Source organism: Pelobates fuscus, chromosome 2 (assembly GCF_036172605.1).
Source record: "Pelobates fuscus isolate aPelFus1 chromosome 2, aPelFus1.pri, whole genome shotgun sequence".
In the NCBI taxonomy this organism is placed as follows: domain Eukaryota; kingdom Metazoa; phylum Chordata; class Amphibia; order Anura; family Pelobatidae; genus Pelobates; species Pelobates fuscus.
In genome coordinates, this window is record NC_086318.1 from 86,330,591 (window position 1) to 86,358,027 (window position 27,437).

The 27,437-nt window shown below is 43.7% G+C and overlaps 1 protein-coding gene across 1 annotated transcript in view; it reads left to right on the forward strand.

Annotated features, from left to right (window-relative positions):
- Positions 1-27,437, forward strand: part of ANO7 (anoctamin 7) — a 71,066-nt gene that overhangs the window by 27,887 nt on the left and 15,742 nt on the right. Inside the window, exons 16-23 of the mRNA XM_063440972.1 lie at positions 4,846-4,948; positions 10,657-10,768; positions 12,343-12,397; positions 13,273-13,370; positions 14,468-14,601; positions 17,359-17,564; positions 18,941-19,080; positions 19,431-19,521. Of these exons, the coding sequence (XP_063297042.1) occupies positions 4,846-4,948; positions 10,657-10,768; positions 12,343-12,397; positions 13,273-13,370; positions 14,468-14,601; positions 17,359-17,564; positions 18,941-19,080; positions 19,431-19,521 (939 nt within the window). The remainder of the gene's footprint in view (positions 1-4,845; positions 4,949-10,656; positions 10,769-12,342; positions 12,398-13,272; positions 13,371-14,467; positions 14,602-17,358; positions 17,565-18,940; positions 19,081-19,430; positions 19,522-27,437) is intronic.

Sequence of the window (27,437 nt, forward strand, 5' to 3'; positions counted from 1 at the left end):
GTGTCAGAGTATGGGTGTGTCTGTGAGTGTATGTGTGTGTACGCGTATATATATGTGTGTGTCAGTGTGTGTGTGCACTTATATATACACACACAAGTGTATATTATTTTTTTTGTGGGGTGGGAATCTTGGGAGAGTTCTTACACTTTATTCCCAGGACTTGACCCCTGCCGGCAGGAGAGATCTCCGGATCTCCCCTCTCGGCTCATGCAGAGCCGGCACTATTTGAGTGCCGGCTCTGCTCTAAGCCTCCATGGGCCGGCGGGGAGATCAAAGACCTACCACAGTAGCATGGAGGGAGGCAGGAGAGGACCCGGGAAGCTCTAGACAGAAGCTCTGCTCAGATCTCGCGAAAGTGAACTCTAGCCCCGCAGGCTAGAGTATACTCTACACTGGACCACCAGGGATGGCACATGGCAGCAAGGATCTCCCCTCCCTACATAAGGTAAGAAGGGAGGGAGGATATTTACTAATATGCCCCCACCTTCACAATCCCTCCAAACATACAGCACACACACACAAACAGCACCCACACACATAGCACACATACAGCACCCTCACACACACAGCACACATACAGCACCCTCACACACACACAGAACCCTCACAAACACACACACACACAGCACCCTTACAATCACACAACACTCTCACACACAGTACACTAACAGCACCCTCACACAAACAGCACACTCACAAATACACGACACAAACAGCACCCTCACACACACACATATCACACAAACAGCACCCTCACACAGCACACTAACAGGACCCTAACACACAGCACACTACCAGTACCCTCACACACAAACCGCACCCTCACACACTACACACTAACAACACCCTCACCCACATAGCACACTACCAGCACCCTCACACACACACACACACACACACAGCACCCTTACACACACAGCACCCTCACACAGCGCACTAAGAGCACACACACACACACACACACGCACACAAACAGCAGTGTATGTGTGTGTATGTATGTATGTATATATATATATATATATATATATATATATAATAAAAAAATAAATATATATATATATATATATATATATATACATACACATACATGCGGCGTGTGTTTGTGCTTTGGGGTGCACACCCTAATGCAATAGGCTGCGCACGCCTATGGCAGAGATCCTGACAGACACGGCAAAAGCAATTACATAGACACTAAAAGAGTCATTGACCAACGTTACACAGATGCCAAAATAGACACACACACCAAACCACCCAGTGACAAAGACACTGACAAAACATACACAAAGGCACAGATACACAGAGACCCTTCACTCACTGACACACACACACACTTACACAAACCTTCACCCCCCACACGTGCACTGACATACTCAGTGACACAGATCTTGACCGCCTTCCAAACACTGGCACACTCACACTGACACAGATCCTGAACACCCACAATCTAACACATATCTTGACCGACACACACATTTTGACACAGACTCTGCCCCCCTCCCACATACACACAAATTCTTGTGCATTGCTTACAGTGATGGTGTGGCTTTTCACTTTGCTGTAGGTCCAGGTGGCAAGTGGAGCTCATAATGTGGAGCCCTGGCTCTTTGATGCTGCTTTCCCTGTGTAGCCTAGTGCAGCAACATGTGGAGGCCAGGCAGCTTCCTATGTTCCCATGCTTCTCTTTGATAAAAATTTGGGGCGCTGGGCTTGCTCACCCTACAGAATGTCTTGCTACCAGACTGGCAGAGGGTCCTGTCAGAGTATTTTTATCGGCAGACATTTTGTGCTATGATAGAAATTAAGTGTATATTGCCTGAATCATTCTGAACAGAGCAGACTCCATTTTGTTATCTTCAAGCTAACAAAAGACACAAGATTTCTATCCCTTCTGTAAAACTAACCACTTTGCCAGAAGCTAAGGAATGCTTAGTATATACAAACCAAATTGATAAGAAATGAGAAGGGGAAATGGACAGACTGTCTAAATGCTAATGGAATATAATTAATTCTAAACCCAGACATTTATGACAGAGAAGATTAAATAATTTAATTTTACTTTCGATATTGTATAAGATCCCATTGTAAATTTAGAGGTCATACTTAGTTTACGAACTGTCATATTAGAAATTATAGCAGAATTGCCAGACACATAGTCTGAAGAAAGCCCAAAGAAACTCTTTGAACTGACAGAAAACTTAAATTATAAATAACCATAAAGATAAGGTAAATGACGTCAAAATAGCCACCAGGAAAAGTTAACTCTTTCCTGGATAGGAATGTTTAGTGGGACGAGACTGCCCTCTATAGACCAAATACTTAAATTGCGATCTGGAAGGTAACCACACCTCCAGTTTTCTATTGGTCTATCACCTAGTGAATTTTCCCTTTAAAAAAGTTAAGACAAAGGGAAGAGAGGTAAGCAAGAAGGTATGCAAAGGAAGCAAAGAGGTGAGCAGTCGGGGGCAATGCAGAGAAATCCATGACAGATATCCACTCCAGGGCACTCAGAATTTTTTACACACCATCAAACATCCATTCAGTTCCTGAGACTACCTACTCATATGATGAGAAAATCTACCTAACTGGTAATTATACTGGTTTCATTTAAATAATCTAAATTAATTAAAATTCTCTAATAGCATGATATATGACTGGATAAATCACGATCAGATTTCGATATTTAGAAATCTTAGTTAACTAAAGAATATATAGTTATAATATCCCAATCTGCTGATGGGAAAATAATAATTATGTATTTGTGATTAATCACATGTTAGCAAATCCATGTGTATTGATTTGCTCTAAAATAAGATTAAATATCTGTTTAGGCAAGTTAAAAATTCTGCTTATAGAGCATGGTAGATACTCTTATTGGATGGTTCCAGGAAATGACTAATGAGCTGGTTTAAATGTTATTTTATTTAAAATTACATGAGAATAGATCTTAATTACCTAGGAGGTCTAGCCAGCAGTGAAAGGGTTATTCTAACTGTTAGCCAAGTTTTATGGCCTTAAGCTGCAAGCTCTGTGTCTGTGTGTAAAGTTTCACTTTCTTTCTGTGAAGCCCATTGTCACGAACGCACCCTACTCCAAGAGTGTGCGTGACGTAGTTGTGGTGGTGAAAGGGTTAAAGTACACTATTTGTCTGCACTAGACCGGAAATAATGACAAAATCCCCCTTTTTAACACCACCCACACTTAAACATAATAATATAACTATTACTATCTTAACGCTGCCACCACCAAGACAATTTATAAATGGGGTGCCTTGGTCCCCCAGGTAAATCAACAATAAAAACCCACCAAATATTACTTAGCACAATATCTATGTAATTACAAAAATACTAACTAGTCTCTTCAGGTAACGTGATTCTTAACCAGACAAAGGTAGAACTTAATAAATGAATGTTTATTATGAGCAAAAATAGTCACAGTGCATATAACAATATATAATAACCAAATTATTTACACCAACAACAGATAAAAACAAAAAGGATAAAATAACAGAAGTCCTAATTACTCACTTAGGTTTTTCAAAGTACAACTTCCGTCCAGGGGGTCTCTGGCATGGAAGGATGATGGTGACTCACTCAAAATTAGATCTTGGCCCCAAGCAAGTACACCCCACCCTTCAGGATCACAGGAGATATACCCTGTGGAATTATCACACCCCACCCAGGGGCGTACCTATAGTGATTCCTAGTGACCACCTCCTTTGTTCCAGAAACAGCAAGCCAAATATAAACTTTTTGGTTTTATCTCCTCTACTGTACCTGCCACAGAAATAATAATTGCCTCTATGAATTTGTTATTGTTTTCCCATTCCATAGACATGTTGCACGCCCCACCTGCGATCCAATAGGACAGACATCCCAATTCCTGCCACACGGTTTAAGTTGTGCAACTCATGTTTAGGCTTAATTAAAAGATTGGGCTTGTCCCATTCCAAATATAATACAAATTAGGCTTTATTATTATTCTGTGGGGTAAATATGAATGTTTTTGTCCTTCCTTTGGGTATGATACTGGAGCAAAGCTAAAATGGTATTTACATTTCAAAGAGTTTTACTCAGCACTTAATGGTACAGGCCAAATGGATGAAGAGACATTCAGACTTTTCCCAAGTGTAGAACCTCACACCTTGCAGAGCCTTGATTACTTCACATCCATATTAGTAAAACCCTTTGAACCTTGCCATGCCATCCACACTTCCCCTTCTGTCATCCAACCTCTGTGGGGGTCCCAGCTTCAAAAGATGTAACCCCTGTTGACCTCAGCAATAGCATCCTTTTGTGCCATTTACTACACAAATGGCATTAAAGGATTATATTTCATAATGTAATACTAAATTATGCACCCTTGCCGTGACACCCATCATAAATCTTGTTTGACAATTGCTATGTTAGCCATCGGGAATGTATTGCCATTTGTATTGCATACTCATGTTATACTGAATATTCATTGATTATTATCACGCATGTTATATATTATTATTATTATTTAAATTGTCACAATAAATTGTATCTATTTTTATAACAAATTGTGATTTTATTTATATGGAATACATTCCACTTACACGATAACGATCTTTGGGATCTGAGAATTTAAATAGTGGGCAATTCTCAACTGTTTACTATTATTATCCCATAAATATCCCCACAGTCCCTAAATCTATTGGCACACCAAGTCACAGGGTGCCCAACACATTCTTTGACTTGGGCCAAATTCATGGGTTCCGTGAAACATATGTTTGACAACCCTGATCTATAGCTTGTCACTTTTACTGTTAATACTGATTTAACTTCTGATTAACATATTCTTATTATTGCTCCTTTTATCCCATAGGCCAGTCTTATAACCAGCGTCTCATCCTCTGTGCTTAGTTTGATCATAACCCTCATTCTCTCCAGAATTTATGTATCTCTGGCTCACTTTTTGACTCAATGGGGTGAGTGATCCAACGTGGGCAATACGATATGTATCATTACCCAACATTTCTATGATAACTCTGATTATTGGAAAGCATTTATATAGTGTTATGAATTCCTCAATACAGGTAGTGCAGAATTATTAGGCAAGTTGTATTTTTGAGGATTAATTGTATTATTGAACAACAACCATGTTCTCAATGAACCCAAAAAACTCATTAATATCAAAGCTGAATATTTTTGGAAGTAGTTTTTAGTTTGTTTTTAGTTATAGCTATTTTAGGGGGGTATCTGTGTGTGCAGGTGACTATTACTGTGCATAATTATTAGGCAACTTAACAAAAAACAAATATATACCCATTTCAATTATTTATTTTTACCAGTGAAACCAATATAACATCTCAACATTCACAAATATACATTTCTGACATTCAAAAACAAAACAAAAACAAATCAGTGACCAATATAGCCACCTTCCTTTGCAAGGACACTCAAAAGCCTGCCATCCATGGATTCTGTCAGTGTTTTGATCTGTTCACCATCAACATTGCGTGCAGCAGCAACCACAGCCTCCCAGACACTGTTCAGAGAGGTGTACTGTTTTCCCTCCTTGTAAATCTCACATTTGATGATGGACTACAGGTTCTCAATGGGGTTCAGATCAGGTGAACAAGGAGGCCATGTCATTAGATTTTCTTCTTTTATACCCTTTCTTGCCAGCCACGCTGTGGAGAACTTGGACGCGTGTGATGGAGCATTGTCCTGCATGAAAATCATGTTTTTCTTGAAGGATGCAGACTTCTTCCTGTACCACTGCTTGAAGAAGGTGTCTTACAGAAACTGGCAGTAGGACTGGGAGTTGAGCTTGACTCCATCCTCAACCCGAAAAGGCCTCACAAGCTCATCTTTGATGATACCAGCCCAAACCAGTACTCCACCTCCACCTTGCAGGCGTCTGAGCCGGACTGGAGCTCTCTGCCCTTTACCAATCCATCCATCTGGCCCATCAAGACTCACTCTCATTTCATCAGTCCATAAAACCTTAGAAAAATCAGTCTTGAGATATTTCTTGGCCCAGTCTTGACGTTTCAGCTTGTGTGTCTTGTTCAGTGGTGGTCGTCTTTCAGCCTTTCTTACCTTGGCCATGTCTCTGAGTATTGCACACCTTGTGCTTTTGGGCACTCCAGTGATGTTGCAGCTCTGAAATATGGCCAAACTGGTGGCAAGTGGCATCTTGGCAGCTGCACGCTTGACTTTTCTCAGTTCATGGGCAGTTATTTTGCGCCTTGGTTTCTCCACACGCTTCTTGCGACCCTGTTGACTATTTTGAATGAAACGCTTGATTGTTCGATGATCACGCTTCAGAAGCTTTGCAATTTTAAGAGTGCTGCATCCCTCTGCAAGATATCTCACTATTTTTGACTTTTCTGAGCCTGTCAAGTCCTTCTTTTGACCCATTTTACCAAAGGAAAGGAAGTTGCCTAATAATTATGCACACCTGATATAGGGTGTTGATGTCATTAGACCACACCCCTTCTCATTACAGAGATGCACATCACCTAATATGCTTAATTGGTAGTAGGCTTTCGAGCCTATACAGCTTGGAGTAAGACAACATGCATAAAGAGGATGATGTGGTCAAAATACTCATTTGCCTAATAATTCTGCACTCCCTGTATTTGTGAAAACAAAGCAGCCCATAGATTTATTCAGCAACTTGACAATTCGAATCCCATTTATTAGGCCAAAGTGTCCAACTCTGCTATTTTTCTATGTAAACTATTTGGCGTAAAATGTTCCTGATGAATTCCTGAAAACTTCTGGTTTAGGGAGTAACACAACATTATGACAGCCGGGGGGGCGTAGCCTGGCTGTGGAGCTGATCAGACGTGTGTAACACGAGCTCCAGCCTGAAATCCCTGTTTAAGCTAAATAAACTTGGTTCTCATGCTACAATCTCATCAAAAACGCATCACCCTGGTAGGGGATGCAGGCTGGATCGTACAGAAACAACTCCTATAACGCTGAGAACGTGGGCTGCATCACTGGGGCCTACCGCAGCAACAACAAGCCTGACTAGAGGCCTAAGTGGAGGTAAGGGTGCGGGTGAGGCGGCCGATCACCCAGCCTGGGACTCCCCAAAAGCCAATATTAACACTGCGGAGGACCACCCACAAGCCTTCCTCCCCCCCCGCCCCTGCCGGTGGGGGACATCCCGGCAACAGCAGCACACCCTCCACTGACACACATCCCAGGGACTACAAGCTTCTAGAGTTACCGACCCCAAAATGGCGGATGCAACGAGCAAGCCGGCAAACGGGGGGACTACGGGGAGCAGCTGAATAACACACTGATCAAGCTGGACGCTATCCTTGCTGCCTTCTGGGCCGGGATCTCGGAGAGGGCACTGACCACAGCTAACGTCAAGCGGTCAAATCCCGCGCCACTACCCCCGGCACCCACAGGCCCAAGGGGCGGACACAGACCAACAGTCACTAGAAGTCCCCTCAAAAGGCGCCGAAGGAGGGATCGGAGACACAAACGGACACGCAGAGCCGGCCTCAAGACAAGCACCCGCCTCCGCTTCAAGCCGCGTCAAAACCGCACCGGATATATGGCGCCCAGCCCACCGGGACGATGCCGGCCACCCGACGGAACAAACTTACCCCACCATAAGCCGGTAACCTGGTGCTTCGCAGGACACTTGCCTCTGATGTTACGTGTGATGGAGGCCCCCGGGGTATGTACCAGGCGCCCAGAAGGGATCGGATAAGCACAAGCAGGAGTGCGGAGTCTGCCAGGCATGTCTTGCTATAAATAGACTTCCACATTATGCCGTTACTCATATGAACTGCTCTCCACAAGCCAGCTATTCATAAAGTAACAATTGGTTTAAAAATGCTGTTATTTTACCTCCCGAAGAGTCTATAACCATGGTCCCTCATACATAGATCTACTATATTTACTATACCCGCTTATGTATCTTGTTATTGACCAGTCTTGTCTCATGGGACACCTTCAGTTTGAATTAACACTAGCAGTAGGGCTGCTGACATGTCGTAACCGTTGATAACGTGCAAATCACACCCTAACCACGACAGCTGTCGTTCTTAATAATGCAATGCCTTAGACTTACAAACCCCAGCGCTACTAGCCATGTTAAATGCACGTTCAGTCTCGCATGCTACACTATACTACCTTTATGTTTAACTGCCTGTATTCCTCATGTTATCCATAAAAAAAAATGTGCTGTCTAAACTGCAAAATGTTATGAAAATGCGTGCAGAAGCTGTCGTGGCTCTGCGCGCTTGTTGTGAATCTGAGCACATGAAAAATAAAGAGTTTAAAAAAAAAAAAAAACATTATGAAAGCCCTAAAATCTTAAACATATAGTCAAAAGGTGTCAGGGCACACCGACTCAGGTACTGACCTGCCTATAAATGTCTGTAATATTAACTTTTATTGTTAAGTGACTGAGCTTCCTGGGAAATGTAGTCAACTTTTAACCCCTTAAGGACGGAGGACGGTTCAGGACCGTCATCGGCATTTTTGCGTTGCCGACCGGTGACGGTCCTGAACCGTCCTAACCGTCCAATGTACTTACCCGATCGCCGTCGTTCCCCCGGCGGCGATCGGCGGTGCTCCCGGTGTGGGGAGACTGCCTGCAGCCCAGACAGTCTCCCCATGGCGGTTTAGGACCCCTGTGGCCATGTGATCGCCCAACAGGGCGACCACATGGTCACAATAGGTGTCCTAGTCTCTGCCTGCAGGGGGACTGTCTGTGCTGACAGGCAGTCTCCCTGCAACTGTAAAATCAGTGTAAAATCAAAAAAAAAATTTAAAGTTATAGTTAATAAAAAAAAAATATTATTATATATGTGTATATATATGATATATAGACATATATTATATTTATATTATATATGTCTATATATCATATATATAATGTCATGCTAAGTGTATTTTTATATTAATATGTACATATATTAATATAAAAATACACTTATAATTAATTTACACACGTATATATATAATATATATAATAACTATATATATTGTATATATATATTATAAAATACGAATAATAAATAATTTAAATTTAAAAAATTAAAAATAATAATAAAAATTAAAAAAAATTATATATCTATACGAAATTTTATTCTAACTGTATTTTGATATTAATATATATATATATTTATATCAAAATACACTTAGAATGAAATTGTATATATATCTATGTATATATAAATAAATAAAAAGAATGCGAACTATTCATATGTCCATATACAAAATTACATAAATAATTATATAAATATACACGTAGACTTCAAATATATAAATATGCATATATATTTAAATTCTACGTGCGTATTTATGTAATATTTTTACATAATTAAGTTATTTTATTGATTGCAATTTAAGGGACCTGCCTGCCAACCCAGGCCGAAAGTACAGAGAATTTAATTTGCTATCACTGTATTTTACCCTGTAACGTTCTACGACACCCTAAAACCTGTACATGGGGGGTACTGTTTTACTCGGGAGACTTCGCTGAACACAAATATTAGTGATTCAAAACAGTAAAACATATCACAGCGATGATATTGTCAGTGAAAGTGACTTTTTTTGCATTTTTCACACACAAACAGCACTTTTACTGATGATATAATTGTTGTGATACATTTTCCAGTTTTTAAACACTAATATTTGTGTTCAGCAAAGTCTCCTGAGTAGAACAGGACCCCCCATGTACAGGTTTTATAGCGTTTTTGAAAGTTACAGGGTCAAATATATGGGTCAAATATTTTTACATTGAAAATGGCCAGGTTGGTTACGTTGCCTTTGAGAGCGTATGGTAGCCCAGGAATGAGAATTACCCCCATGATGGCATACCATTTGCAAAAGAAGACAACCCAAGGTATTGCAAATGGGGTATGTCCAGTCTTTTTAGTAACCACTTAGTCACAAACACTGGCCAAAATTAGCGTTCAATTTAGTTTTTTACTTTTTTCACACACAAACAAATATGAACGCTAACTTTGGCCAGTGTTTGCGACTAAGTGGCTACTAAAAAAGTCTGGACATACCCCATATTGAATACCCTGGGTTGTCTACTTTTAAAAAAATATGTACATGTGGGGTGTTATTTAGCAATTTATGACAGATAATAGTGTTACAATGTCACTATTGATACATTTTAAAAATGTATGTTTTGAAACCGCAATATCCTACTTGTACTTATAGCCCTATAACATGCAAAAAAATAGCAAAAAGCATGTAAACACTGGGTATTTTTGAACTCAGGACAACATTTTGAATCTATTTAGCAGTTTTTTTCATTCGCTTTTGTAGATGAGTAAAAGATTTTTCACATAAAATTCAAAAAACGTGTATTTTTTTCAATTTTTCATCATATTTTTTCATTTTTTTAAAAATTAAATTACATGAGATTATATAACTAATGGTATGTAAAGAAAGCCCCTTTTGTCCTGAAAAAAACAATATATAATTTGTATGGGAACAGTAAATGAGAGAGCGGAAAATTACAGCTAAACACAAACACCACAAAAGTGTCAAAAAGATGCCTGGTCGCAAATGTACAACATCGCAAAAACAGTCCGGTCCTTAAGGGGTTAAAAGCAAACCCAAATTTTAACCATTACTGTGCCATGGCGTGCAGAATGGATTTCCTGATGCTTCTTCCTAATCGCTCTTTTTTACCTTCCAGAGATGCACCGAACTGAGACTCAATATGAAGACGCTTTCACCTTCAAAGTCTTCATATTTGAGTTTGTTAATTATTATTCCACTCCAATTTACATTGCATTTCTTAAAGGCAGGTAAGTTAACTAAAAGTCAAGGAGGCTGTACTTTGAAGCTTACACTCTGTACATGTAACATGCATGTGACAAAATGGCTTCCTTTCTGCTAAGAGGGATATTGTCAATGTTTACGTCCTTTTATAAAGGGACAATTTTATAGTAACTTATGTGCAAAGCCAGTCACTGATTTTTCAGATTGGCAGAGATAGATGGTTAACTACCAGCTAGGACAAGCCCCCCCAATTCTGCCCAGTATTCCAGTCTATTTTATGTGAGTTGTTCAATATAGAGAAAGGACATGAAGATTAATTACAAAGTGAGTTAGTGTTTTCTGTAGTGGGCAACATACCGAACCTTTTGTATTCATACGTGGTAGCAAGGGCTGATCCAGAACCCAATCTCGGGAGGGGCAATAGAGCAGAATTTAATATTCCTATCCTCACAGTGGAATTTATTGACTAAACTCTGTCTTGTAGTGAATTCAATTCAGCATGGCAAAATGTTGGCAAAATAGCTGATTTTGAGAGTTTCACAACTCTGCTACTGTCACAGCTTGGCTCTTTCAGCCTTGGTTTTGCCATCTGGATTTGAATTCACTAAAGTTTGGACCCTATGTGTGTATGTGAATGTAGGTATATATATATGTGTGGCATTTACGTGTATTAATGCAGGAGTGTATATGTGTGGAATGACCATGTAAAAATATAGACATGTGCTGCTGGTGTATTTTTCCACATCTACCCCTTTTTTATATCTCTCCATCTAACACTAGTCTTTATCTCTCCTTCACTTGTGTCTATTTCCTTCCACCACCTGTGTTCCTCTGCCTCTATTCCCCTTTCTCCCATTTGTATTACTAGTTACTAGTTCCTACTGCCAATAATTCTTCCCTTACTTGTGTCCATCTAACTATACCCGTACCCACCTGCCCATACCCACTTATTACGAGCCAAGAAATTGTCGAGACTGCCTTCAGCCAGATGGACACCCTTAGTGTTTCGACCCTTCCCCACTCCCCATTTCTTATTCCAATAGCTGCAACCAATCATTCACAGATAAATGGAAAGCTATGTAATTGAGGTGTTTCTTTGTCTTTTAAAAAATACTTAATCCTCACTGTCACTTTCTTAAAAAAATAAAAATAACATTTGTGGTGAAGTTATCATCAGGCTAGATTAAAGTGCTGTTTTTGTAATAGATGTTTAACAAAATGTCTCCACTTCTCCTAGTGGTCTCTTGTATCAAGATAGGATATGCTATATGGTTAGTATTTGTTCTTTGGCACATTTTATTTAATCCTGATCATGCAACGGACCTCAAAATTATTATTTTTTACAGTCAGCCTGTGTGTGAGGGTTAAGTAGAAATTGCCTTTACTCTACTAGTTGTTACAGTCTTATTTATTTTTATATACTTATATTTATATACTTATTATTTAACGTATTTATTTTCAGTGGACAGTGGTCATTGGAAGATAGGAAGTAACGGTTTATTGTGCCATGTATTATTATGGGGTGTTATATATTGTATCTGATGTTGTATTACTTTACACTGAAGTCCATTATTCAGTTGTGAATGCCTTTTCTCTGTAGATTTTTGGGGTACCCTGGTAATGAAACTACAATTTTTCGATATCGGAATGAAAATGTGAGTATTAAAGCATTAAAGGAACAGTTTTAGTCCCCTAAAGCACTTCAGGTTTTATTCTTTAGTCTTTTGATGTGGCCTTCAACCCTTCTTTTAACAAAACCAAACTGGGTGCAAGGTCATTCCTGTACATATTGCTGGGTACTATAGAAAAGGAACCCGGTAAAGTCTACTTTCCCAACTATTTTGAACTACAACTTACAAAAATCCAACAACCGTAGCCCGGCAGAATTATGTAGGTCAACATTAGTTGAAGTGGTTACAGTTTGACCCACCTGATGTAGTGATGATGTCCTTGTTAGCTAATGAAATACACATATTAGTTGAAAAGTTTGAGATTACTAACTTTTTGAAGAGTGCTCAGGCCATATCTTTCCTTCTGAATAGCAACTTCAATTTATGTCTCTGTTAGTCCTCTCTGTTTGTTATTCCCCTTTTGTGGGTGGTTGTTCTACTGTGTCTCTCCTGTCTCCCATTTAGGTCCTGACATGCATGACTTCTGAGTCTCTCCCATATCATGAAGGTAGTTAGATTAGCTTTCTTTCTCGGAGTCACGCATGCCAGAGAGTTAGGGGCTTTTAAGAAGTCTTCAGCAGACTCTTCTCATATGTTCAAACTCTACTTGGGAAATATATGGTTGCTTCGAAAAATCGAGCAATCGTAAATTAAATGTTAATGCTTTTTAATGTTAATGTTTTTCATGGTAATTGCCCCCCTTTTTTTTTAGAATGTTACCCCATGTTTGAGAACACAACAAAGAGATATATCTCATCAATTGCTTTGTACAAAGTAGGGAGATGATGAAATGGATATAAAATTCAGGCTAGAACTGCAGGTTTGTCCATTTCTCAACACCAGCCCTGTCTCTTTCACAGTGTAAACCTGGAGGGTGCCTCATTGAACTGGCTCAGCAGATGCTAATTATTATGGTTGGGAAACAAGTTCTTAACAACATTAAAGAATTTCTGTTTCCGTGAGTATACTGAGTTTATCATTAAATTTGCCTGAGGCCCTAAGTAACAACAGATCAGTGCCCTAAATGTCTTAAAACCTCTACATTGAGCATTCATAATGTTTCTTTTAAAATGGCTCTCTATGATGACACTTTGCATTGTAATAGGATAAGAAGATGGATTTACAAGTTTCATTTAATACTCTTCATAGTTCATTAAAACCAGAACCGCTACATATTTCTGAAAATCCCTCATTTGCTGGAAATGTAGGAGCGGACTCAGACCTCCATGACATTTCTAATTCTCCCATGTGTTTTTCTTCCCATTGGTCGATCTGTATTTTGGATCCATATGCAACCATATGAGAAAAGAAATGGGTACCCACTGAAGTGTCTATTATTTATTAGGAGTAAGTCTTTGTAGAATCTACTCCACAGCACTAGTAACCATAAAAAGTACAACACATACCACGTTTCCTAGTCCTTTCTCTTTCTTCCTATTGGAAAAGAGTGGCACAATTACAGGGCTTTTTTTTGCAAGTTGGGGGAAAACAAACAAACAAACAAACACACGTGCATCTGCCATCATGAGGAAAAAACATGATTCAATGAAACAGTCTTGTACATCTTGGGTACTTGGAGTTTCTCTTTATTAATTTCCATGATACTATAAATGGGGGAATCTACATGCATTGAAATATGGTGCCACAGATTCTTATGGCCAGGGATGTAGCATGACTCAGACATATCTTAACACTCATTCTTACATGGATGGTCATCGTAACCTGGACATGTCATAGAATGTGTGTGGAACATAATCAGGTCTCTGATCTCAAGGCTCCAAATTTTGTATTCCCACTGTATAATATATGACGTAGGTGGTTCTCTCATTTGTGTCCATAGCATTGCATATCATGTGTTGGGGGCATAGAACTGTTGCAATGCTGTGTCGTTGAAGGAGAAATTGCAAACTAACCAATCTGGAAAAGAGTTGAGTTGGAGAATGTTTTCAACTTGGCAACAATGTCTAAAATTTGCAATTCCGTTGTATAGCTACTACAATAGGGAATAACTGTTACCTCTAGTAACATAATCCACATTCCTCATTTCTCTTCCAGGAAGTTGGAACTCTGCTGGCATAGGATGACACTGAGCTCTAATAAGGGCCAGAAGAATGAGCAGATAAATCCATGGGAGAGGGATTACCAGATGATTACCTATCAAGGACTGTTTGATGAGTACTTGGAAATGGGTGAGAGGTTGCCCATATATCCTCACTGGATAATTACCCTTCTTTGGTCATTACTTTTAAACTAGACTTCTACTAATATATGTCTGAATATTACTTAGTATTTATAAAACTATAGAAGTGTTTGCATTAGAGTTGCCTAATAGTTACTCTTGCTTTGTGTGTATGCTAATTGCCTAGGTTCCTGGGATTGGCCATGCCCCAGAACCATGAATTGCATTTCCAGGGGTAGGCAACCTTCGGCACTCCAGATGTTGTGGACCACATTTCCAATAATGCTCTTATAGCCATAATGCTGGCAAAGCATCAGGAAAGATATATACAACACATAGATAGCAACACTGCTACACAATGAAGATAGTCCTAGCCAATCAAATCCTGATTTTCTGTCCAGTGACCCTTGAGTATGCAAAACCCAGGATGTGCACCATATACCTGTAGGTGTCACTGTTGTTTATGGAATTGTGTGTCCCAACCTCCTGTGTGCCCTTGAAGTATTGTTGCTTGTTAAAATCCTGTTTTTTTTTTTTTTTAATTCTTTATTTTAGTGTGCAGTATAAAAGAATAACAGACAGGCTTGCATTGCCACGACAGCGTCCGCAAGCTTATAATGGGCAAACATCTGCATACAGTGTCATGACATATGAAACAGTTGCACTTTTTTCATTTAAAGAAACAGGCTGAACCATAGATTGTTTAGTAAGACTTAGAACATTACAGGCTAGAGATCATACGTTAGTAAAAGGTAGGTTATACAAGCTTAGTACGATCATTAATTTACAGGCTTGTGTTAGAAACAGTCGGGTGCAGATTTCTCCACACTGCTTAAGATTGACCACCAGGGGGCAGCGAGTCACTGAGCTCGCCAGATTTAACTTCCATGTAAGTTTAAGAAATCAAGGAACAAGTATAGTAATACTAAATTATATTCAGTGCTCTGCTGAGGTTTTAAGTACACATATGTTTATATGTATATTCTGCTGCTTAGTTGCTCCTGCAGTGACGCTGGGTCGGTCGGCAAGTCCCTTATATTTCCCGCTGGTTGCTTAAGTGCTTCAGTGCTTGCTAGCCAGGGGTGTGTTCGCTTGTATTCTTCTGCCGGCATCAACCTTGGGTGCAAAATAAAGCCTGCTTACTGTGTTCGCTGCTCTTCTTTATATAGGCAGAGTAAGAGTGCAGTTAAAGTCCTCTTGGGTCCGCTGGTGGCGCTGGGAGTTGTAGCTTTCAATGGGAGCTCTCTCTCCGTCTGTTATTAGGCGCGGCGGCCATCTTTACTTTTGCCATGCGGTCCGAGATGTAACATGTCGCCGCTCAGGTTATGAATGTGGTCGCTGCCCCTCCGGTGGGGTCCGGGATAACCCCCCCCGGCCCACAGGGGGGGGGGGAAAACGGGGCCCTCAGTGAGCGTGTGAGAGGTCCTGCCGGACCAAGCGCGGGAGATCGGCCGTTTCTCCCGTCAGGGCCTCGCGGCAGGCCTCAATCTCAGCTGCCCAGCAGTCAGCCGCACCGGCGGTACGAGTTCCGATAGTGACATCCCCAGTGGGTGCTTGAGTTCCCTTTGCTGGCATATCGCTGTTGGATGTTCAATTCGAGGGAAAAGGTTAGTTTTTGCCAGGATTAGTGAGTTTCATTGTGGAGCCGAGGTGCCCCACGTCCGTCCGGCTCGGCGGTCAGGCCCGCCCCCTGTTTTGGTTTTTTTTCGTTGTTGTTTAGGAAAGATAAAACCTGCATTGTCCAGAAGGGCCTTTAATATAGATGCTGAGGGTCATTCATTGATTGTTGCGTTGCGCTGTAATATCCATCAGAACTGGTTTAGTTAAGAGATGTCAAGGAACAGAAGGCCAATTGATTTGCAACCTAACTCATTCTTTGCCATCAGCTAAACTTGTGAAATTAACTGACGAGTTATGTCTTCACCTTTTCTTTGACAGGGATCCAAATCATGTATTTGGCATTGGGCCAGTGACCCATTTCAAAGTGCAACGTAACTGACAATAAAATACATTTAATTGGAATGACTAGCCTGGGGTTGATGAATATATTGTACATATCCCTTCTAGTAGGGACCCAGTTAGGGCCGTTTTTAATAATTATTGGACCCTTGGCAAGCATTAGCTTGGACCCCCTAGACCCTGCCCACCCCACTCACTGGCATGCAATCACACCCTACACCCCAATGCAGTGACAATACTAAAGTAGAGAGTCACCTAGTAAAATGACAAGGGGACTTATTTTTGGATCCCAATCCAGGGGTAAGAAACCATTGGTTTGTAGTGATGTAGCTAAATTTGTATCATTCTAAACACTCTAGATGACAGACACATGAAGTGGTCAGACACGTCATGCACTCAAGGATAAGCTTTGTGTTTGCTTTACAATAAAACCGAGAAAGAGGCATGCTTTAAACTGCAACATAAGTGGTCATTTCCTACAAAAGTTGGGAATTGTGGGGGTTTGCTGAAGAATCCAAAATATTAGGAGTTCCTCTGATAGCTCTGTCCATGGCTTGAATCAAGCTCTGGATTGGAAAGTTACTCTTGGCATGATATGTCTGGATAAAGTCTGCTCTATTAGGACATAGAAAATACTTTTTTTCTTGTCTAAATTTAATGGTTGCTGTCTAACATCCTATGATAGTGGTGATCCCAGTCAAAAGTTAAAGTGACTATTTTGAGTATGTGCTTTCTTTGGTATCTCATAAATAATTGAAAGGTTACCATCTCATATTGTCAGTTTGTCCTTTCAACTTTTCTATCTCAGTCATACAGTTTGGATTCATAACCATATTTGTGGCTGCCTGTCCCCTGGCCCCGCTCTTTGCCTTGCTCAACAATTGGATTGAGGTGCGCCTGGATGCTAAGAAATTTGCGTGTGAATACCGTCGTCCAGTAGCTACACGTGCTCAAGACATCGGGATATGGATGTCAATTCTGGAGGCCATCACATCTATTGCAGTCATTGGCAACGTGAGTATCATTTATGGTTGGTTGTTTCTAATTGGAGACCAATAACCAGAGTGTTACCTAAAATTTCTGGGCATTGTCACCTGAATTTGTCACATGGTTTAAAGGCAATTTGACAAAAAAAAATAGGGCTCTCCACGGCACCCACAGACTGCCAACTTCTCTGACACATTGATAGCACAGTTTAATAGAAGTGTGAACAGTTTTGAGTGCACAGTAAATTTTTAAGTGAATTTCAATTTTTACAGCAATCTCACTGACCTGAAAGCATCATACTTAGAAAATGTTTCCATGTTGGCTATTTTGATGTTAATTTTCCTTTCAGTTGAATTTGAATACCTGACGGTTTACACGTTTATAAATAACCCTTAAACCCATTTGTGCCCACAGCACAGCTAACCATAGACCTATAATATATTGCAGGGAGGGACCTAAATGCCTACAGTGCAAATGGTTAAGTAGGAAGAAACCTCAAATTTAAGAAAGACTAAGGGGTGGAGGGGGGTATAACTATCCCCTTAATATTTTCTACATTTTATTTTAGACAAAAAAAAAATTATATTTTGGGTGCAAAGTGCTGAATATTTAGGTGCTTCATGGTTGCTATGGTGATGGCTGTTTGTCTTAGAAGAGCATCTGATTTTTTATATTTTTTGCTTTGATAAATCTCCACAATAGTGAGTCGTAAAATATACCTATGCACCAGATCCCAAAAAGGAAGAATGCCACAACTAAAGGGCCTAAAATACTGATAATGGTTGAATAAGACAAGCTTAAAACAAGTAGTTAAAACACTCTCAAACACTGTACCTACATGGCTCCCCCGACACTTTATACTTAGAGAGGTACACTTCTGTAACACCCACCTCCGATCTGCCCGTGCTCCTCATTAATGTTGGTCCTGCTTTGGGAAGGTTCCTCAAGCAGGGAACACCTCCTCCATGACACTATTCAGCTGCTTGTACACTGCTACTCCGTTACTATACTCCCAAGCCAGCGTCAGCTAGGGAGTATGCGCTGTGGTTGCTATGGGTGGAGCGCAGAAAGACCTCCATTAGGAGTGGTCCCCTCTGCGTTCTCTGCCAATCATTCTTTGACATAGTCTATTAAACCTATTTAAAAATAGCATTAGTTGTTTGGGGGTGACAGGTTCCCTTTAAGAGACTGATCAAGTCTTAGATTCAGGATTTTAATCTCTGTTACTCATACTTGGAACATTCATCATTAAGACAAACATACAGTGCACTTGTTCTGTTTAAGACTGCACAGTTAAACCCATACAATTGCCATGGCAGAATGACTGTATCAGTGCAGAGCATCACTAAGTACTGCAGAGATTGTGTTCATAAAGATTATAATGCAACAATTTTTTAATACAGGCATTTCTAGTGGCATTCACATCCGACATTCTGCCCCGTGCTTATTACCAGTACAAGATGAATGGAAATTTAACTGGATACATCAACTTTACTTTGGCTAACGCTCCTGAGGTGTATGTGAAGGACCATTCCCCCTGCAGGTAAGTGATTCCTCTTCCCAAACTAGAAATAACGGAGCTTTGAAATCTTAAAACAAGTCTTTATTTAAAAGTACCGTAGATTGGACTCTTTGCCAGAGATACATTTGAACACTGGTAGCTGAATAGCGATTATCCTATTAAAAGGACACTATAAGCACTGTTACTTATTGTAGTGGTTATAGTGCAAGGAGTCATTGGGTGCAGTCCCTCCAAATTTTGTCAAGCCACTTAAACGGGGCTGAAGTGGTCTGGGTGACTATAGTGTCCCTTTAAGGCACTAAGTTTAATTGGATACTGAGGAATTACTGTGAATACCATGTTTTACTCCAAGTTTGTGTTCCCCTTTTCAGGTATCAAGGATTCAGAGACTCGGAGGGGAATCTGTCCTTTGATTTTTGGGTACTCATGGTAATACGGTTAGCTTTTGTTATTGTGTTTGAGGTAAGTCTCTATTCCTTCATGTACCTCACTCATCACTGTTTGTCTTTGTTATTTCCCACCAGATTTAAGTGATTGTATGGATGTTTTTATACATGTGTAACAAGTCTAAATCTTTCATCCAAATTCAGAATGTCACTCTGTTATCCTCTAGAACAGTGGTTCCCAACCCAGTCCTCAGGTACCCCCTAACAGTGCAGGATTTAGGAATTACCCTGTTGTGTCTAAAGTGTTGTTTTTTTCTTTCTTTCTAAAAACACCTTAGACACAACTGGGTAATCCCTAAATCCTGGACTGTTAGGTGGTACTTGAGGACTGGGTTGGGAACCACTGCTCTAGAATGTAAGCTCGTTTGAGCAGAGCCCTCAACACCCTCTGTTTCTGTGCGTCCAACTCGTCTTGCTTCAAATACTTGTTTGTTAGTCCACCTATTGTACACTAATGCAGAATTTGTTGGCACTTTATAAACATTAATAATTATGGTAGATATCAGATGATGTACCTGCTCCTTCCCAGGGTAAGTAGTCAAAACATTTGTGAGAACGGTTTGACAACTTACATGAGGTGTGGCGGGCTCCTGCAGTTGTACGCGATGTATTGAGCTAAGCTTGGCAGTGCAGGGAGGTGCTCATTGGGTGATGCAATTTAGCTGATGTTCTCGGCCAATGAGCCATCCCTGCAAGGTTTAGCTCGGTAGAGCTAATAGAAGCTCTTGGGAGGAGGTTGGGTGCCCTGCAAACCTCATGCAAGTGGTCAAACTGTTCTCAAATGGTTTAACTGCTTATCCTAACAGTGTGGGGCAATCCTGGCCCCATACCCTCATGGAGCTAGGTATTTAGGACATCCTCCTTTGGTGTTTTTCATGTGAATTGCACTTATTTATTAACCAGTATTATAGGGCCAATACGTAACCCTATAAGACCCCAGAAGGGCAGAGCCGCTTTAAAGTTAAACTGAACTAGTTTTCTGATTTTCAAAGACCTCAATTGGTGACTGCTCCGGCTTGTATTTTGAGGTCATGGGGGGCAGGGAGAGGTAGTTTTACTTCCCTGAATCTGTTTCTCTTGTCAAGCGTAGGAAAAATACACAAGACATTGCAGTCCTTACTTTGACTTGTAATATATTTTGACTGGGTTGAAATTTCTACACAATCTTTATGAGCATTTCATAAAGAGGTTTTTTGCAACCAAATGCTCATTATGGGGGAGGGAAGGGCAGAGTCGTTTTAAATGTCTAGATTTTAAGCAGACAGGCAGAACGAACAGCTTCACTTGCACAATATGGCCCATAACAGCAATAACATCCTTGCTCTCTCAGCAATTTACAATTTACACTTTTCTGCAGAAAAGTGCTCTTTGCAACTGGAATCAGAGCAAACGCACAGCATTTCTTACAGCGTCTGGTCCTCTTGGCTGTGTCAATCTACAAGCCCTGTAGGGATGCTGGGATGAGCTATACCTGCGGTTTAATTAGCCTGTTCAGAACTTCATATGGCTAGATCAGAATTCTAGAATGCAGCTCTTTAAATTACAGCAGCCTCCCCGTTTGGGAGGAAGCAATTTTTCTTGACATAGGCACTGTCGTTATTCGGCAGGTGTTAGATTAAAATTACCTTAATAAGACTCGGACACCAGTTATTCTGTTGGAGTATAACGTCCACAGCTTTATTAAATCTCAAACAAATTAACAAATTTAGGGTCATTGTCATTTCTGACATTTTGTTACTATCCCCCCATACAATACCCCTGACAATGACCCTAGCACTTAAACAATAAATAACATTTCAATAACATTTAACTTATAACACACGGCCTACCAAAGAGGCCCCAACCAAACGTAACTGTAGGGGTGTACCCAGACACCCCTACCCCCTAGGTTCGTAGCCACCGAAGAGCTTCAACCTACCAACACTCTTATCCACCTGGCCTACTCCGGCCTAGGCCTTGGCCTATCCACTTCCAATTCCAGCCAACTTCCGACTTTACCATGCCCTGTTCCCGCCGCTGTGACCAAACGGGAACACAACCAAACCTAAAGGGAGGGTGGGTGGGACAAAGAACAGGTGAGTGAATTTCTGTTAAAATGGCTCCTCTCTAAGATGGCCGCTATTTAACTCGCTCTTAGACCACCCCCACGCTGCATTACCCTAAGCCCACCCCCAATTCTTAACCCTGCCCACTCTCTGGCCCTGTCAAGGCCCACTCCCCCTCTGCGTTGTTCCGTGGGCTTCATGACATAGGCACTGTCGTTATTCGGCAGGTGTTAGATTAAAATTACCTTAATAAGACTCGGACACCAGTTATTCTGTTGGAGTATAACGTCCACAGCTTTATTAAATCTCAAACAAATTAACAAATTTAGGGTCATTGTCATTTCTGACATTTTGTTACTATCCCCCCATACAATACCCCTGACAATGACCCTAGCACTTAAACAATAAATAACATTTCAATAACATTTAACTTATAACACACGGCCTACCAAAGAGGCCCCAACCAAACGTAACTGTAGGGGTGTACCCAGACACCCCTACCCCCTAGGTTCGTAGCCACCGAAGAGCTTGAACCTACCAACACTCTTATCCACCTGGCCTACTCCGGCCTAGGCCTTGGCCTATCCACTTCCAATTCCAGCCAACTTCCGACTTTACCATGCCCTGTTCCGCCATAGCACATGCCTTGACCCCTTAAGGACATGCGCGACCCCCACTACACAAAAACAGGGCCCTATCAATACCCTCCTGAAAACCCAGGTTCAGCAAGTCAGTCCCTACATCTGACAAATGAACCCCGTCTCTCCCGAAATAACCGGGCAACATGCCCTCCAACTCCCTGTGTCGGACAACTACTCCCCCCAAACGTCTAATAAATGCTGACATTGCCCTATTCACCTTGCCCCTGCAACGGGCTACCGCATCCAAGTCCCTAGCGTGCCTCCACGCAAATCGGGGGACCATCTCCGACCACACCACTACAACGCCAGGGACCAGCCCTACCAGCCGGTCCATGTCCCTCTTCATCCATCTCACTAACTCCCTCTGAGGGACAAGACCCAAATCATTCCCCCCGCCATGCAACACTACCACATCAGACTTTGCCCCCCCCCATACACTTTCCTGAACAAAACACTGCTCAAACCTTGCCAGCTAAATCCCCTAAAACCAAACCATGAGATCGCCACCCGCTCCCGAGGAAAGCCCAGCTGTGTTCCGCTCCTTCTAGCTGCAGCTCTCTTCTGTGCCCAATACACGAACGAATGGCCGATCACCCACACCGTCCAACCTGAAATGAAATAAAAGTTAGTACTTCATCATCCAAACCACCGTCCCGTCACCAACACCACCACTCAAAATACTTTCAAAATGCGTTTTATTTTTTTTTTATTTTTTTGAACTTACACCAGCCTGTCTGGCCTCACATACGATCGGAAACGCAAGGATTCCCACCTACCAATCCTTTTTATCCTCTCGTCACCCAGACCTAACCTCGCCGCCTCTGTCGCGGCCCCAATACGGAATGAATGAGTACCAAACTGCATGGGCTCCAGGCCCATCTTCCCCAGGCCTATCCGGAAGACCCTGGTAAACTGGAAACGTGACAACGCTGACCCGTCAGCGTGTATGAAAAAACAGCCCTTACCCTCTGGCCGGAGCGCTAAATAACTAGCACCCCGCAACACCGGGCACACTTTGGACCCCGGAAACCCGTACAATACCACCGTGCAGCCTTTTCCAAAAACATCCGTTTTTGACCTGCACAATCTGATACTCACCCTGTCAGCGCTGACCACCACGTCTTCCTGCTGCAGACCCCCAACCCCCGCCTTGTTCGCACTTACCAGCTCGCCGACTCGAAACGCCCCAAAAAAGGCCCACACAAATGCACCTGCAAATAATTCAACCTCGAAAGGCGAGCGGCATATCGAGGGTAGCAGCTCCACCAACTGTTGAAGCATCCCGAAAGACACCGGCCGCCTCGAGTCAGCCGTTTTCTTCCCTCTCCTGAAGCCCTTGATAGCCTGCCGAACCAAGAAATGTTTAGTAACATCTTCCCACCCGTTGAACTTAAATAAAAAAGCCAGAGCCGACATATGTCTGTCGACCATGGCCGGCGAGGCCTGCTTAACAAACAATTGGCAAAGAATCCACAACAAAACGTCCAGCCTCCTCTCCGCGGAAAGCTCCCCCCCTACCTGAAGCACCGTCTCCTCCCATACTTTCCAGACCTTAACATACGCCGACCAGGTGCTTGGCGCCAGCGACTTCCTTATGCACTCCCCAAGCAGGCCATCCCGAGTTGCCACATTTCGACTGGGCACACCTGCCCCACCTTCGCTGCACCAGGAGCCGCTTCCCAAAAACGTTCCCACTGTAAACGAGATAGAGCATCAGCCACCACATTCTTACACCCCGGAATGTGCCTAGCCTTAAACACAATGTTAGATGACATACAGAGCAAAACCAACCGCCGCAACAATCGCACCACCGGAGGCGAGCTAGCAGACAGGCTATTAATCGCCTGCACTACCGCCATGTTGTCTGAATGAAATGTGACCCTCTTGTTGGCAAGCTCCTTGCCCCAGAGTGACACCGCGACCACCACGGGAAACAGTTCCAGAAACGCCAGGTTTCTGATAAGCGGGGATGACAACCACGTGTCCAGCCACCCCTCCGCGCACCATTCTCCCGCCAAATAAGCACCAAAACCAATACTGCCCGACGCGTCCGTAAACAACCCTATAGCCTCAGACGACACAGACAGCTCCCTAAAAAACACTGTTCCATTAAAATTGGTCAGAAAATGATCCCACACCTCTAGATCTTCTCTCATGTCGGCGGACACTCTAATATAGTGAGACGGCCGCCGCGCCCCGCTGGTTGCCTGAGCCAACCTCCTACAGAATATCCTCCCCATAGGAATGACCCTGCATGCAAAGTTAAGGCTCCCTAGAAGAGATTGCAAGCCCCGTAACGTAACCTTCCTTGCCCTTTTTGCCGCGCCTACCACCTGTCGTAAAATCTGCAGCTTATCTACTGGCAACCTGCACTCACCAGCACACGAGTCAATCTCCAGACCCAAGAAACAAATGCACGTAGTGGGGCCCACTGTCTTATCCGCAGCTAAAGGCACCCCGAATGCATGCGACACCCACTGCAGAGTCCCCAGCAGCTGACCGCACCTATCCGAATCACGAGGGCCGACACATAGAAAATCATCGAGATAGTGCACCACCGATCCCCCCGCCGACTCTTTGCGCACCACCCATTCCAAGAACGTGCTAAACTTCTCGAAATAGGCGCATGACACGGAGCAACCCATAGGCAGGCACAAATCTACAAAGAACCCGTCCTCGAAATGACAACCCAAGAGGTGATGACAATCCGGATGGATGGGGAGCAGCCGAAACGCTGCCTCCACATCCACCTTCGCCATTAACGCCCCCCGACCCGCTCTCCGTACCAGCTCGACGGCTTTGTCGAATGATGTATAGGAGACCGAGCACAGGTCCGCGTCAATGTCATCATTCACCGAACCCCCTTTCGGGTGCGACAAATGATGAATCATACGGAATTTACCCGGTTCCTTCTTGGGAACCACACCCAAAGGGGATATCCGCAGATCCGCCAATGGCGGGGCCGCAAACGGGCCCGCCATCCTACCCAAGGAAACTTCTTTCAACAACTTCTCCCCAACCACCCCCGGATGTTCCATTACAGACTTAAGATTTGCGCTAACCCCACTCGGACCTTTTGCCTTGAAGGGGATCCGGAAGCCTTCCGTGAAACCCTTCCATAAAAACTCTGCATCTTGCTGACTATCGTATTGCCTTAGCCAAGGCAACATCACGTCGACCTTCACCGGGGACCGCCCCAGCGGTAGTCGCTGTAGCAGCGGTTCCTGTCGTACCTCCCCCTGTGCTACTCTTCCCTTTTTTAAAGCATCTACTGACCCCGTGGCTCCCGCCGCAACCGGAACACTCGTGTCTAAACCTACACGAAGCCCCCCATTTACACTGGCCCTCGTTAAACGCCCAGCAAAAACCTTTTTTCGGACCCGCCGACGCAGCGCTCCCAGTGGCCGCGCCGGCTGTCCCCGGAAAGGGAGCAGATTTCTGCGCCATCATCAGCCGCATCCATAGCAGCAGGTCCATCTGGTCCCACCGCATGGATGCATTCGCTGCTAGCCATTGACGAAACTGTTCGTCGTACTTCCACCATGCCAGCCCCCCATAAGTCCGGTACGCATCACCTATTCCGTCGAGATAGCAAAATAGCTGGGAACAGCAATCCGGACGCTTTTCGCCTATAATGCTGGCCAAAATACAAAATGCCCGCAGCCAATTCCCAAAAGTCTTCGGGATCTTCCTATACTTACGCCTCTTTTCCTCCTCCTCTTTCTTGGCGTCCTTTTTGTCCTCCTCCTTGAGGTCTAGGAACTCCTCTAGGGGAAGAAGGGAAAAGATTTCCACGAACTCACCTTTCCATATCTTTTCCTTCACCTCCCCTTTTAAATGACAGCCAAGGGGACCCGCGAAGGACACGTGCACGTTTTGCCGTGCGGCCTCCGAGATGTCCCCAAAACCTGCCTCCTGCTCAAACGCCCCTTCAGTCGATTCCACCAGCGGAAGCGCGGCATTCGCGTCCCCACTGGCAACCCCCCCCGATAACGAACCTCTACTAGTAACTACCTTACCTCGGTCCCCGTCTGTGGCCCATACTCTACCAAACTGCTGTGACTCCCTACCTTCCTCCCACGAGTCCAATAAAGATTTCAAACAGCCTATGAGTGTTCCTGGATGTAATGCAGAGCTCGACTCACCACTGTTGCCCCCGGCCGCCTCAGGCCCAGGGGATGCCGTCCTTCCACCGGCCCTGACAGGCCCCGGAGCTTCCGTAAATCGCCGACTCCTGCTCTCCCGGTCTCTCCTCGGAACCGCTGGCGTGTGACTCCGAGACCTGTAAGGAGACGATAACCTGGGCAGTCTGTTCGATCGGTCCCCTGCCCGCCCGTGCTCCCTACGCTCTTCCCTTCCGTCCCAGTCCCGGCTCTTCCTTGCCGCCCTACGGTCCCTGCTGACAGACCTCAGCCTCCGATCCCGGCCACTCCTATCCGAAGAACCGGATGCACTCAGCCGACTATTCCCCCTCCAATTCCTAGAAACGGACCTCCGCTGCCTAACTCCGCAACTGTGCCTGGAGTCGCTACGCCTGTCCCGCGACGGGCTCCTGTCCTCACTCATCCGACCTCTGTCCGTGCACCTACTTCTGCTGTGCCTGGCGCTAGTGCTGCGCCGCTCTTCGCTCCTTCCCCTCCAAACACTAGGCCTCCTATTCACACCCCCCTGGGAGCTGCCTGCCGGGCCCTCCCGCACTTCTCTGCCTCGCCTGCCTCCACCAGCTGTCATGGGCCCCGGCCCATCCCAACCCGGCTGGCCGCTACTCGTCGTCTCCTGTCCTCCGCTGACCACTACCGCCTGACTACCAGAAGCATCCCTGGCTGTTGCCGCTCTCTTCGAATTGTGGCTGAGCTCGCAGCGCCCCCTCCCTCCTCCCTCTGTCCTGCTCCCCGACCTGGCTCTCGATAAGGCCGCCCTCTGTCCACTGCTGACCTGATCCCCTTGCTCCTGAGACGGGACCGCTAGAGAAGAGCCTGCAGCAACACTCTCGCCCTGACTCCCCAAACCCCCCCTGGTGTTCGACTCACCGCTTCCCGACAATCTGGCCTCCCGGCCGCTTCCCGACCCACTCTTCTCGACAGCTGTCCCGGAAACCGGCTCCGTTCCCGCCTTCCTGCCAACCGCAGATCCGCGGGGCGCCATCTTCCCCCGCGCTCCCTTCGCCGTGGCCTTCCTCGCCTGGCTAGCCGTCCCAGTGACCGGCGCCGCCTGCTTCGACAAACCGCTGCCGGAACCAGTCGCCA